The sequence below is a fragment of the Dermacentor albipictus genome, chromosome 4, assembly GCF_038994185.2.
Source record: "Dermacentor albipictus isolate Rhodes 1998 colony chromosome 4, USDA_Dalb.pri_finalv2, whole genome shotgun sequence".
In the NCBI taxonomy this organism is placed as follows: Eukaryota; Metazoa; Arthropoda; class Arachnida; order Ixodida; family Ixodidae; genus Dermacentor; species Dermacentor albipictus.
In genome coordinates this window covers 70,255,305-70,270,191 of record NC_091824.1, presented here as the reverse complement: position 1 = coordinate 70,270,191, position 14,887 = coordinate 70,255,305, and the positions used below count along the sequence as shown (strand labels likewise).

General features: G+C 42.5%; 2 protein-coding genes across 4 annotated transcripts in view; one reads left to right on the top strand and one right to left on the bottom strand.

The window, feature by feature from the left end:
- Hsl (hormone-sensitive lipase) overlaps positions 1–11,136 on the bottom strand; it is a 31,907-nt gene extending 20,771 nt beyond the window's left edge. Inside the window, exons 1-2 of the mRNA XM_065431953.1 lie at positions 10,198–11,136; positions 9,403–9,639 (exon numbers count right to left, since the gene is read on the bottom strand). Of these exons, the coding sequence (XP_065288025.1) occupies positions 9,403–9,639; positions 10,198–10,707 (747 nt within the window). The 5' untranslated portion in view covers positions 10,708–11,136. The remainder of the gene's footprint in view (positions 1–9,402; positions 9,640–10,197) is intronic.
- Positions 11,137–11,288: 152 nt separating this feature from the next.
- LOC135902056 (DDB1- and CUL4-associated factor 8) overlaps positions 11,289–14,887 on the top strand; it is a 48,226-nt gene continuing 44,627 nt past the window's right edge. The window contains exons 1-2 of one of the 3 annotated variants that reach the window (XM_065431955.2): positions 11,289–11,430; positions 12,565–12,921. In XM_065431955.2, coding sequence (XP_065288027.1) covers positions 12,606–12,921 — 316 coding nt within the window. In that variant the 5' untranslated portion in view covers positions 11,289–11,430; positions 12,565–12,605. Of the gene's footprint in view, positions 11,529–12,564; positions 12,922–14,887 lie in introns of all 3 variants that reach the window. The other 2 variants (XM_065431956.1, XM_065431954.1) reach the window with 2 other exon arrangements.

The following is a 14,887-nucleotide window of genomic DNA, read 5'->3' as shown; positions in this document are numbered from 1 at the left end:
CTTAAAAGCTATTCTGTGCATATTTAAAAAAAATGTAGCAATATCAAACTGCGTGAAAACAAAATTACAATACATTGCTGTAGCTCTTCCACCTTACTCTGTTATGCAGGAAAAATGAGTAAATATTACACATTTCTTGCTTCTTGCTCATCATTATATTGCAACTTACATGAAAAGCATACTCAATAGAGGCATGGAAGCTCCTCTTAAAGAAGCCCTGAAACACTTTCCTAACTAATCATAGAATGACATAACTATTAAATTATGTCACCTCATGAATCTCCTGCTACAAACATTTTTTGAATCCTTCAATCATAAGGGAAGTTAGACATAGTTATCGGACAACTCAATGGCTTTCTGTCTCCGTATCCTCTGGTGCACTGGAAATTACACAGGAGAGACGGCAAGGGAACACACGGGGGAAATGCTCTACTGGCCCTGTTCGAAGTTGGAACACGAGATGGCTTGTGGCGGCACTCCGTGGCGGTCTCGGTATCTGTGCTGCACTTTTTATCATGGAGGCCACATGCACCAGACGCAGCAACGCGAAACTGCAGTGTTTAGGCTAGCAGTGCAAATAGGGAAATGCTTCTTCTGTTTTTTGAATGTGCAGACACATATCTTTCATTTATTTAACTCGAATGAGCAACAATCGTATTCCCGAGAGCGTTCTCATGATCACGAAATCAGCTAATAGTTGCTGTGGGTCCAGCCGCTTGTGGTGACAGTGCACGACGACATTGTGGAAACAAGAGAAAGGGATCTTTCACTGCTTTTGAAACGAGATCGTAAATTCGCTGCTGCATGCAGTGAAATAATATTTGGCTCCCACGTCCACAGGAGCCTCATTACAAGATCGCCAAGGATTTGTTGTGATGTCCAAAAAATAAATGCATCTAAACAAAAAAGTAAATTAATTTGTTGTATCTTTCACGCACTCTCAGTCAATGCAAGTGCAATGTACGCTACTGCAGCCGATTATGTCTTTTTATCGCGCTACCTTTTGCCGTTAAGTGCCAGCCTCTTGCCAGCTTTTATGTGCAATAGGTAAATGCAACGAAAAAACAAAAGCAAATCAAACTGCCGAGTTATTCTAGTATGTTTATCCAGTGAAAGCTCAGTGTGTGCTTCCCCAGCCAAGCTGCGCAATCAGTAAACCTCTTTACACAGCAGTGGCATGCTGAAAACCAGCACCACAACCAATGCCAGAAAGTGGGAGAAGGAAAACAATGAAGTACATGAATGCAAGCATGTTGTCAGGAAACACAGTGTGACATTGTCACAGAGGTCAGAGAATATCAGGAGTGTCCTTACTTATGCATCACTTGAAACTGAAATGTATTCATGTCCGCCTGTCAGCCAGCATCACAGTCTGCTTACACAGCTTTATTATTCTTTATGCCTTCACCTACAATACATGTATGCTTCACTTCCCTTGAGCAGACACCGTTTGTCAAAAGTTTCAAATCTTTTGCACAAGTAAAAAGTTCTGCTGCCAGGCACTGTTGCAGGCCTCCAGTAGCATGGCTGGTTGCAAAGCTCAGGAGACTGAAGAGCATCTGTCTGATTCAATCTCCTTACAGGTTCATTTTCACACACAAAAGAGAAGTATAGAAAGGCAAGACAAAACACAAAAAGGACACAAGGGCAGGAAGAACACAAAACACAACATGAATATGCAGCACACGTTTTAGTGTTGTGTTGTGTCCTTGCTGTCCTTGTGTTATGTTCTTTCTCGCAATAAAATTGCTAGCTTTGTGTTGCGCCTTCACATTCTGTTCTTTTGTTGTTTCTGTCTATCCGCCTTTCTTTCTTTCTTGAAGATGATGATGATGATATGTGGTTTTTTTGTGGCACAAGGGCCAGGTTTGGCCAAAGAGCGCCATGACAAGTGGTAATTTCTTAATGGTGCTATAAGTCTGCAAAAATGTCATGCTAACAAGGTGCAAACATCAAACATTTAATCTCTTGACTTTGGAGGGAAGCTTTACAGGGTCCTCAATGCACAGCATAATAAAAAAATCTGGTCATGCATGCAGCAGCTTTGAGACTTTTGACAGAGACTGCGCATAGTGCCTGCCACTCCACTCACAGCTTCATGCTGTGCCCTTTCTCCACAGCTTTTCTAATTCATTCATTCATTCATTCATTCATTCATTCATTCATTCATTCATTCATTCATTCATTCATTCATTCATTCATTCATTTTCATTCTCAGGCCAAAAGGCCATCCACTCCAGGGCCACTATTTCGTAGCGATGCTTTTTTTTTTATGCTAATGCCTTTCAGCAATTTTTGTGTTCTTTTAACGCTTCGCCCAGGACAGAGCGTTGCTTGAGCACTCATGAAAGCAAAATGTGCTGAATGAAAGGCATTAGAATTGAGAAAAGGCATCACAAAGAAATCACAGTCCTTACGAAGGGTCACTCATTCCATCCCTCTGGGCCTCTGTTTTACGATGCATTATTTACCTTGCACATGTTGCTGCTACTGTACACAATGTTTTTTGTTGATTTGTTTATTTTTCCGCATTCAAAATGCATTAGGAGCACACTTCAAACCAAAAGTAAGATGACTAGACGTCATGATTTAGGCGGGTCATGTCCTGTGTTTCCGCCATGTTGTCCCACGGCTCACTTATGGGACAGTGTTTTGTACTGCTTTGCCCTCTCTGAACCCTAAAATGCTTGCCCTGTGGTGCCAAATTGGCTGTTGATTTTCTCAGGTGTGGTGTCTCTAAGTTGAAAAATATATGAGAGGTAAGTGGCAAAGCGAAAGACTGCCAAAATTGAGGCAGCAGCACCTATAACTTTAAAAAGGTTCGGAAATTGAACTGCTCGCTTTCTGAATTAAAATAAGATCGCTCCTCTCCAGCACGTACGACCACTTATGGCTCGTATGTTTCCTCAATCAAACTGCAACGAAATTTTCAATGCACTGGCTAACGAACTCCACTCACCCTCACCCCACTATCTTGCTTGTCATGTATGTAATGTTGGAAGCAGATGAAATAACACTGAAACTCAAGTACAAATTTACTGACTAGCTTTAAAAAGAGTTTTCCTTCCAATAAATAAAACTTGGAATAAACAATGACTATCATTTCCAACTTTGCCCTCCGAGAAATCTGGTCACATTAGCCAAAAGACAAGTTGGTGGTCTCAAGATGGATTAATGTTTCCTGCCTGACCAAATGAACTTTATGTTGACCTCACGCAACAGTAAGCAACCACAGGCCACAACTGGCTTTAGAAGTATGGTACAATGTGCAAAGGACTATAGTTGCAACCCATAAATTCACCATAAATTTCTAGGAAAGAAAAGCACAACAGTTTTAATAAACAATCTTAAACAAACAAAACTATCCGCAAACCACTCTTTCCCTCACAGCAGAGATGCTAAGGCGAAAATAGCAAGCCACCGATGAACTATGTGCACCCCACACACGAGGCCTCACTTGTTTTCGAATGGAGAAGGAGCTGTGGCGTAATACTAGGCTTGACGTACAAGGCTGGTGATAATGCTTACACCCTATGTGGTGACGGCGGCACGCGACACAAGTTTGTTTAGACGATAAGGAAATCCATTGGCGCAGCATATCAGAAAGGCAGGTTTCCAAGTTCGTTATCAGCACAAGGTAGTATCAGGCAAAAACAAAGAGTGACTAGAAGCTCGTGATACCCAGCAAGGGCCTTCCCCGAGCTAAACAAGAAATAAATTTGTAGGAAGATCTTGCTATTTGACATGTAGATGTTGTTCGGAACAATGAACGAGTGCAAAGTTTCCATGTCAAAGATAATTGGCAATAAAGCTGTTCAAGGAAGTATGCCATATGGCACTACGTACGAGATTTGGCAGAGCCAAATGCCACACAAACTTTCACAACGCACTCTCCAGATCACTCGTGCAAGCTGGACAGCACCCTGTTATCTTTCCTGCTCATTTTCCATGTTCCGATTGTGCTCTCCTACAGGTTTCAGCTGGTTTGTGTTGAAATCGAAAGTGTAAAAGACCTATCTCGTGTCGGGCAACTGAGGGCTGAAGTACAGCACGATATGCATGGCATTGTCTGCAGTTGAGAATAGAAGAGTGTTACTATGCATCTGAAGGTTCAACCTTTGCATTTTCCAGCTTCTTAGCTCTAATGAAGGGCAGTCAGAATAAAAATATTTCCAGGTAAACCTTTACAGGGTGCCTACCAAGTTGACATTTCCAAATTCCCCGAGTTTTCCAGGTTTTCCCCGAGTGAATTTGCAATTTCCCTGAGTGCCACAGAACTTTGTTTTATGTCAAGATGGGCTCCCTACATCATGTCACCTAATGGTGTCTCTCTAGTAAGCATGTTAAAAATAAAAAAAAAACAACTTAGTCCAGTTTGAATAGTAAGGGGTAGCGCTTATTTTATTCAAAAAGAAAACAGAAAGGAGGGGTTAGTAAAATGCACAGCGAATAAAATATCTTAGAAAGAAATAGTAAAAACCATTGCAAATCGAGTCGAACATTCTCAAATACGAATAAGAAAGAGATGCATGCAGAATATTTATGAATATGAGCTATTTCTATCAACTGATAGCAAGCTATTGGTATGAGGCCCGAACTTTATCACAAGTGAGATATCTCGCAACAGCAGGTAAGTCAACCTCAACTGTCCTGACATACTCTCAGCCTGCACACAACGCCTCAGCGTTGCATTTCACTGTTTTAAACAGTTTTTTTGCTTGGAGAGGGACACCTGCATCTCGGCATCAGCCAACACTTTGCTTTTAGAGTGCAAGCTCCTTCAAAAAAGTGGTCGCATGCTCCAATCCTTTCCTGTTCATATCTGAATGCATAGGTCCTTGTCTTCTTGTTCTCCTTCGGCTGCGCGTTCGCCACACGGACTATTTGAAGCATCCTCCTGGACAATTGTACAGTCAGCATTCGATTTTTCGGACTCCCTAGGGGCCGCGAAAACGTCCGAAAAAATGAATGCATGTCTTTACAGCCCTTAAGGGTTCAAATCGCAACAGCCACGTCCAAAAAAGCTGTGAAGGCCGGCCAGTACACTTATTAGGCATATCGGTACTTGTACTGTGACAGGAGATGGCGGGTGCATGCGTGTATAATTAAGGAATACATACTGTGTCCCGTGACAGTTGCCCCTTCCCACATTTGTTATGCTTCACAGAGTAACATTATTGTAGTGAGGCGAAGCTGACTTTCGGGAAACGGCATTATGCAACGCGCCGTGCTTTCCGAACTTCGTAGCCAATCGCGATGAAAGGCGGTATCGATGCCATTGCTGGCAATGACGAATTCTTTCAATGAAAAAAACGCCACAGAACGGCAAGAAGCTTAATACTGAACCTCGAAACAGCTAGGCCTAGCATTGCCGCGGTGGTGGCTACGGCTGCAGGCGGATGTGCGTGCGGGTGTGCCGGCGCGAGGCGGCGAGTTTATCAAAATGACGGCGGTGGTGGTTTTGATTAATGCCGTTTCGGACCTGCGGTCACGGCAAAATGTCCGGAAAATTTGACGGCGAAGCGTTCTTGTGTCCGAAATTTTAGACGTTCTTACACATTGACCCTATGGGGCACTACGTAGTTGCGCTGCGAAGCCGTAGTTATCTGGCGTCCGAAAAGTCGGTCATATTTCTCTATGAGTCAGTCGTTGACTGTACTCTGGCAACTCCTCCAGCCGACGCGGCGTCAAAGACCATTAGTTACGATTCCTCTCTGTTGCTCGAGCCAGCATTACTGCGACAATTTCGTTCCCTTTCAATAAAGTTACAGCTAATTTTCCCTGATAGAAGCAAAAATTCCCTGAGTTTTTCCCAGACTACTCAAAATCCCTGAGAATTCCCGGTTTTCCTGGTAGGTAGACACCCTGCTTTATTAATTAATTTTTTTGTATGAATATTTTCTCGCTCGTGCTATTCCTTGTCAAACTTAAAAGCTTGCCATCCCAATCCTAACTTTGAATCATCAATAAACGTAGTGCACCTTCATTTTTTTATGTAGCACAATGTTTTCACAAATAAACACAACTGCAAAATAAGATCTTTTGCTGTTGTCTTTTCAGAGGGCCAAGTTTGCATCACGACAGAAGCAATATTTCCTACTGTGAGCAGAATGTCAATTAAAGGAAGTATAACTGTTTGCAAGCATTAATTCCATGCAATGACCTGGTCAATAATTGGAGATATGATTGAATGATACATACCACAGTAAAATAAGACATGTTACATTAACAAGCGTAATCAGAGATGTGACGGCTTGGAAGAAAGATGAAATTTTGAACAAAATCTGCAGGATGTTTTTCTGTTCCTTCCTTTTTTATTTTTTTTTTTTTGGGGGGGGGCATAACAGGCACGAAATAAAACAATGGGTCATAAATTATCCAATGAAATGAAGCAGATTGATGTAACTCTTGTAAAACAAAGAATGGGACTGCAGTGTGAGTACAAACATTCATGCCATACAATATTTCATCCAGTTTGAGTCAAGATATTTTTACACTGTGCTGTGTGCTACCTCTCCACTGTCTGTTTCCTTGAGTGGCAGCATCAACATACATCACACATGTTGAGGTACATAGGATCAGACAGTGTACCTATGAAAAGCATCAGGGTGGATGGTCCTGGTAATGTTTTCATTCATGCTGTTGTTTCCCTGCAATGAGCTGTCTTCCTACACAACTCGAATCAACGAAGTCCTAAAGCGAGGTCATGTTCTTGGGCAAGTTGCTGTTTAGGGTTGCTATAGCACATTATTCTGTTTGGCTTAATGTTGAGCAACTTGAAACAGGAAGAGCAGTCCTCTATTTCTATTTTTTCTCTATTTTGAATTGCTTATGTAGTGCCAAGAAAATATGATGTATGTAAATTTTGAGCAGTATGCTTCCAACATGTCATTTGGTTTGCTTAACTTCATGCAAGGCAGATGACATCTTTAAATGTGCAATCGCAAATGGGTGGCAAAACAGAAACTGCTTATTGCTGGTCCACTGCTACTATTCAGTGCGCTAAAGATGCCCATACACACGACCTCACTTTCACAATGATGAAGACACAACGTAGAATTGACCGCATGGAAAAACGCACTAAAGCCACCAGAAAACTGCTAAAAGAAACTAAGCTTCAACGAACATGCAGGCAGTCTGCCAGCCTCCCCTCCTTAAGAAGAAAGACAATTTTGCATGGTCGGTAGATGTAAATTCAGAGAGCTACCAAGAATTTCTGAGTGAATAAAAAGAGAGGTAACTGTTATAGCACGTTGATATACTTACGCAAATGGTGAAAACATGTTTCTGCATAAACAACTGCCTGCAGTTCTTTCCATTTCACTATGCTAAAATAGTTCTGAAAATTTTCTGAAAAATAAATATATATCCACATGGTACCCTACGCACATGTTGGAATCCAAATGAAGCAAACCTTCAGTGAAGCTGTTAAATATGAGGGTGAATCAGAATGTCCTCGACCCTATATTTTTAGCCAAATTACGGCTGTACACGCAAAGTCAACATATCCATTTGCAGCGGTAGACCTTCCTTGAACCATCTCGGCCTTATCTGTCGGTAGCTCCATGGTATGGCCCTGCTGTCAGTTGTTGAAGATGGTGGTTGTGCTTCACATGTCCATGGTGTACGAGCGATGAAGTGTGATTCCTTTTCTATGGAGTGAGGGACGAACGCCCATCAAGATCCCCAGGGAAATGCAGCCCACGTATGAGGAACGGTGCCTTGCTTTGAGAAGTATGAGTTGGTGGCTTTGTGAGTTCGCAAATGGCCATGAAGACTTGCACGACAATGAGCATTCGGGGATGCCGCGTGCGTCGCTGACTGACCACAGGGGCATTACAAAGTTAGTGCTGTGAGGGGACAAATGTATGAACCGGTATGAGGACTACGTGGAAAAATAGCATAAGGAACGTAGAATAGTACATATATTCGTAATTGCCTGTATGTACCTTATTTTGGCTAATAAATAATACGGGCAAGAAACTCTCTGATTCGCCCTTGTATATGCTATACAATTAATGGAAATGCATACAAATGTGTTTATTCTAATCCTGTGTAATACATAATCTAATGCAACTTTTATATTTATGCCCTACACTGCTCACAAGCTATGCCAAAGGCAAAACCAAATCAGGTGGATGCACAGTGTGAGGCATCTATGCAGGGATGTATGTCTCAAGGACAAAGGCGATGTATGATACTATTAGAAGTTTAGAAGGAGGAATGGTGTTGGACAGGGGTATGCACAGAAAAGTATGGCGCCCATCTAAATATATTTAAGCATTCTGTACTTGGCAAGAATGGGCACACACTCTGTGGCACATACAGAATGACTAAATTAAGAGAAAACCAGGTAAATCAAAGAGGTCATTAAACATCGCATGCTATTCCATTAAGGTCTACGTGCTTCGGAGGTACCCATCTGCTCACATTACTATATACAGAGATTTTATGTTACACAGGTTTATGTTTGACTAAGCAGAGCAGAAGTGCACTAACTAGCACTATTTTTCCAGTCAGAATACAGGGCTAATTAAGCCTGTTTTCTGGAGGTTGCATTCGGTGCACATTGACGCGTACATATACCCAGTGAAATACCGATCAAGCCAGCAGCAAGAAACATGTAAAACTATGGGGGTTAGGTAAAGAAAGAAAACTATGCTTCTTTTCTTTTTTAATGCCTTCAATGCAGTCAAACCCGGATATATTGAACCAGAAGGGATCACAAAAAAGTTCTACACATAGGTAATTCAATATATAAAAGACATTCTATACAAAAATTTTCAAGGAGATTTTTACAGCTGTTCAATATGCACAATAATTTGTACATGTGGGTTCGATATATTTGGGTTCGACTGTATTTCCACAAACTTTACACCTCTACCAGTAACGGACAGTTTGCAAAATTCTGTAAACAAGCTGCCTTGGTAGCCTTTGCTTTAACTAGAATCTCGTCCACAGACTGTTACTACCACAAGTACATAGAGCTTTGGGCCAAACAAAACGTGTGATTATGAGGATGCTGGCCAACAGTGCAAGTACAATTACTTTCTAAATTTCTTTACTTAGAAACAGGCTTTTGTCTCGGTACTACACAGCTGTGCTTCGGAATGAGGTGACTTACCTGATGCAAAGACAAATTCAAACTACTCTGCTCCACACAGCCCTCACAATAGGCAGGAACATGGAATCTTACATCCACATTTCATTTTTTAAATTAAAAAGAATAGTTGGTCTGTGGATCAGATTTTATGGTTGTAAGAGTGCTTTGCAAGACCGCCAGCTTTCAGATTTTTACACCCTGTCCACTCAAGAAACAAGATAACTGACATCTGATGACAGAACTACATCCATGCAATATGTGGTAGAAGTGGTCATAAAAAAGTAGAGAAGGTGGCATGCCTTGAGAAGTTCTCCTTCATTGAGGCTCCAGAAAGCCTTGAGGAAGTCCAGAGATGCATTCTGGGTAACGTCCACGATGTGGTTGGCTCTTGCCTCTGGGTTCAAGGTGTACTTGCCACAGTTGATGAGTGAGGCTGCAGCGTGGGCAAGTGCCCCTCCAGACTGGCGGTACTGATCACTGAATGAAGCCATGACTATGTTGAGTCCAGTAATGATGCGGCGCATTGACTCACAGAACTGAAAGGAATCAATATTTGTAATTTAGCAAATTTGCACGATGAAACTTGCATTCATAATGATAGATTTCATGCCACATGAGCGCATCAATCTCCTTTTTGACATGACAAATATTGCTGGTTTCATAAGTACCATTACGTAAGAAACATTATTTTTATTTCTGCCTCTCTTTCCCAACAAGCTTTGAGTGCAACTGGAAATATTGCCTGCAGTGCTTTCCTGTGAAGTCATTGATGTTTCCTGCATAGTAATAGTGATACATAAATGTGTCAATTATGCGATATATAAAGTGTGAGGAAAAAGAGTGAGAAATAGAATCGTGCAAGGACTATCCAGCAATGTGCTCTAAAAATTTGCACACATGTAGGTACATACATCTGCATCTGCAAAACCGACCAAGTTTTAAATCGCTGCATTTTTGGGAGATTCACAGTGTCATACGTACAGGTTGCTCATTTTCTTATGACAGAAACTCTTCGGTGCGAAACGTCCTAATTGCCGTATCGAGCAACAATAATCGAGAGAATAGACCTTATGAGCAGTGGAAACTTAACTTACATAAAATCCAGCCAGTCTTCCATAGAAGCCGACTTGAGGAAGCGACCCGTACTCTTCCAGCAGTTCCTTAATGCTCAGCTTCTCACCAACAAACAAGTCGCCCACTGTTCCAACGTCGAGCATTCGGCGTAAAAACTGGGCGCTCACTTGCATTCCCGCGACCACGCTCAGATGGGCCTCCAGCTCTTTCTGATAAAACTCTGCCCTGAAGAACATCGAGTCCCTGCCAGCTATGACATGTCGGCAGAGCTTAATGCAGATGGGAAGAAACCTGTTCACTATGATCAGGCACGTCCTGTATCCATTCCCGGGTGTATCGGCATCGAAATCGTAGAGGTGGGCCTTTCGAGCGATCAACGCGCAGTCGTCACGAAGTTGCATGACCGCGTCGTGAAGATCGCCGAACTGGTTGGAGAAACGTCGTCCCATGTCCGTTTGCAGTGCGCTCTCGAAATAATGCACATTGTCTTCGATGAGCGACAACAGCTCCGAGCACTTTCCTTCATCCATTGTCGTCAACGCAAACGAGCTTTCGACCTACTGCTGATCATGCGCGCGTCATATTGCGAAATGCGAGAACGATGCGTCTTATCGGGCCGAACGAAAGACAGCTGAGCAAACTTTTTTTTCTGCTGAATACTCTGTGGCAAAGAAAGCGGCCGGATCTGGTGATGCAGACGAGAGTTTCAGACTACCCAGCCGCCGCTGACGCACACAAGCGAAAAAACTAAAACTTATCCTTGAACTATGCGGGAAATTCTGACAGCTGAATCAATGCATTACACTATAAGCAGGCACAGTTTAGCGTTGTTCACATTTTCACGCATTCCGAGACCTCAGTAGATTTGGCTGCGGCACCACAAAATCTGCGGCATCACGAAATCTCCGCCTCTTCGAGCCTCAACATCCATCTGCACCAGAAAAACAAAGGCAACTGAGCTCTCCGGCCACCGGTAACGCAAGGACGCAAGCGGATAACAAATCAGAACAAAACTAAGAAAAACACTAGGGAATCCTAAACTTACAAGCAAAAAATAAGCAAAATAAAGCGGAAACAGCGCGTGCCCTCTGGCGTTCGTTATCAAAGACGTATATTTGAGTTGCTGGTGCTTTCGCTCGGCGTTCACGTAACGTATGCGCATACGTGATTTATAATACACCGAAAAAGATCTCCTTGATATGTTCTTGGAGAGGTTTGCTTGTGACTGCGCATATGGAGCGGTACATAGAGCGGTATGTATAGCGTCTACGTCAGAACAACAACAAGCGTCAGCTGTGTCGGTTCTAAACACTGCGCGAAGCGCAACGCGAGGTGGAAAGGTATCGTAAAGGTTCGTAGCGGCGTGCTTTACAGCTAGCATATTATTTGCGTAGGTGCAGCAACGGAAATGTTACAAAAACAATACATTGTTCAACGATTAAGTTCGTCCGTACCAGCAGACATAGGGCGTAGGAGTCGAAATAGCGCTTGGCTTCTCGTATCTCTAGGCTTAACCTTGCGAAAAATGGCAGTCGCGCGTGTGCCTCTTGTTTTCAACCGATGAATTATGCGCGTGTGCCAAGTAGCACACACAAAAGCGTTGCTAATCTTAGTTCTCTGTGTTTGCAGCGATCTCTGAGTTCCTGTTCTGCGCAGAAGGTGTATTGTGTTGAGGCCCTAAACTAAGCGTTATGTAATTTTGTTCGGGTACGGATAAACGCACATCACGGCAGTAGGTTAGCCGTGGCTCGTCAGAACGCTACAGATAAGTGCGATTTTCGCAAGGACGTGCATGGGGGATAGTAGGGGTTATGTAAAAATGCAGTTGCTTCATTTAGGTGCTATACTGCGCAAAAAAAAAAAAGCGTGGTCGTAAAAAAAACCTGCATTTAATCGGTCGTGTGCCGCCTCCTCCTTTTCCCCCCAATATGTCAGTTAACGAAGCAATAAATTAAGACGCTTGTATCTTCAAGACAGTTAGGTCGTTGTTATCACGGCACTTTACGAAGTTTGCTTTAAATGTGTTGGCAGCGAAGATCTCAGGAGTGTCGCGCAGAATATGTGCACGTTAATTATTGCATTGATCGTACTTTTTAACGAGGGCCTCGAATTTTCACTTCAAAAATTTGGTGTATTTGGGCTGCTGGTGTATATGTTCATATTCAGTTGCCGCTGTACAAGCAGTCACCATTATGAGAGATGTACGAGGACTCGTCGTTTCGGCTGTGTATTCCCCCTCTTTTCAACTTTTCTGACCCACTTTGAGTTTAACTGTAAACAGTTGCACCGATCCCATCTTTCTTTGAACTGACGTGATTTGCAAATGTACACTCGCTCTTTTTCATGTGTTTAAGTATTGATGCCATATGTGTTATTCTAATTTCTAGATGAAACGTATTGGAGCTGCAAAGAAGATCTTGCTGTGAAGATGAGTGCTGACAGTGGTGCGAGTGGTCACTGTGATGAGGCCGCCCTCGGCAAAGAGGCTGATACCGAGGAGCTAGCTAAAGATGGCAAGAGTCCGGGGGATTTGGATGGGAGATTGATGAGGAAAGACGACAGTGGCATTGGTAGTGAACCTGCTGATGACCGGCCAGAGGCATGTGCCCACGCAGCAAATGGAGGGCAGGAGAGCCCGGACTCTGGAAACCAGGACTGTGCCGAGGCTGGAGCATCTGAGCATCAGGAGGCACCTGGCACGGCTGAGAAGAGACCCACAACGGAAACTGAAGACGACAGCGATGGTAAGTGTGGTTGCAGAAGCAGGCATGGGGAAAGCTTGCAGGACAAGTTGGCACATCTGACCATATAGTGACCCTGTAATGGCCACCAGTAGGGGGTTGACATTATTCAATAAACACAGGATGATGTACTCGCCATGCAAATAGTTTTTTTTTCTTTTGCTTTAATTTGATCATTTGTCCTACAGCATAAATATGGTGTGGCACATCAGATGGGCCTAGGATCAAGTTTTTTGTTTTTTTTTAAGTATGAAAAACAACGGTCTGAAAAAAGTGCACTGAAGCGTCATCAACATTGAACAAGCCAACTAACAAAACCAGACCAGACTAAAACATGTCTCACAGCAAACTCCAATTCATTAGGAGAAGAAAAGTGCAACTGAGCACTTTCCAGGACTAATTTTTCTGACATGATGTGCATATGCTTCCATATGCATGTTGTGCATATGCTTTTTTTACTTTTTACATTGCATTTCTATTATAGTTGAATTGATTACCGAAGTGTGGATTGTGCGCAGTTGAGGCAGGGCATCAATGCACAAGCATTGAACCTTGATCATGAATTGCACACATGGAAATCTATCACATCCTTGTAAGAAGCACCAGCACTCTCTGCAATTTGGTGACGTGCTCATCTCTTTAAAAGCAAGAATGCAGCCAGAAATGAAATTATGGAGATGTCATTCCAGAAAAATTGGCCTTGAAGTGTGGACGTGTACACCTTCACTGCTGTTGAGAGACAAAAAAATTTTCTTTATATATAGTATGCGCGTGACGTCACATCCGCTGCTATTGTCTGCTTCCGCCATCTTGGGGTGGAAGCAGACAATAGGCGCTCCACCTAACAGGCGCTCGCATAGGCCTATAGGTTCCCCAAGATGGCGCTGCTGTAAACCAGAAGTCGTGGAGTATCATTGAATGACGTACATGCATGCTATGTATAGACATTGCCCTTCATCACTGTGACGGATACTTTCACCTATGCGAGGTTTCACGGGACTAGTGCTGGATGCATGGGCATCTACGGGTAACAGTGTTTCTGGCATGTTACAGACTGTGCTGTCTTGGGGCACAGTGCCTATACCGCTGTCACTCCTAAGTGGCGATATGTCCTGTGCTAGCCATGTGAAATCTCGCAAAAGTGAAACTATCTCCGATAGTGATCAATTACCAAGACTACTACCACACCCATTATGTACCCATATATACAAGTTTTTTTTTTTTAAGTTTCATCTTGGCTTGTTTCACTACATGAGCGTTGAGTGAGGTTCTGCCATAACATAATACAATATAAAAATCGGTGCATTTAAAAATTTTGCTTGGGCACACTAAGTGTGACTTGCTCATTAATCTTTAAAATAACTGAAATGTTAATTTCTTTCTAAGCACGTATGCGGCTATGTTGCACTAGCACCATGTAAATTTTTTCGCCACCATACCTATAAACCACATGTGAATATGTGCATCGGAGACGTAGTGCTTGCAGTGGCAGGCATGTGATGGTGGAAAGAGCCATTGGAAATACATACTGAGGCAATCATGTTGATTAATGTGCTTTGCCAGGAAAAAGTTGTCTAAAAAATCTGTTCTCTACATTTTACACTTAGCACTTTTACAACATTTTACATTTAGCGTTTCTTTTTTTCTCATTTTTTGCTTTATTAGATAGCTGCCAACTTCATAACTCTAGTATAGGTGCTAGAATTCCTTGAATCCTTAACAAATAATTATTAAATATAGCATCTTTCTTAAAGCAACCATTTCAAAGCAAACCAAAAGCCATGCATAGTAGCACAGGGTGTCTTGAACAGGACTGGTTTATTCTCCCCAGACTTGAAGACATCTTGGGGACATAAGTGCATTTCAAATTGGTTCGTATTATCGACTGGTATGTTAGAATGTGAAGACCCCTCCTCCATTTTTATAAATAATCAAGTAAGATGCTGAATATAGCATCTCCCTTGTACAT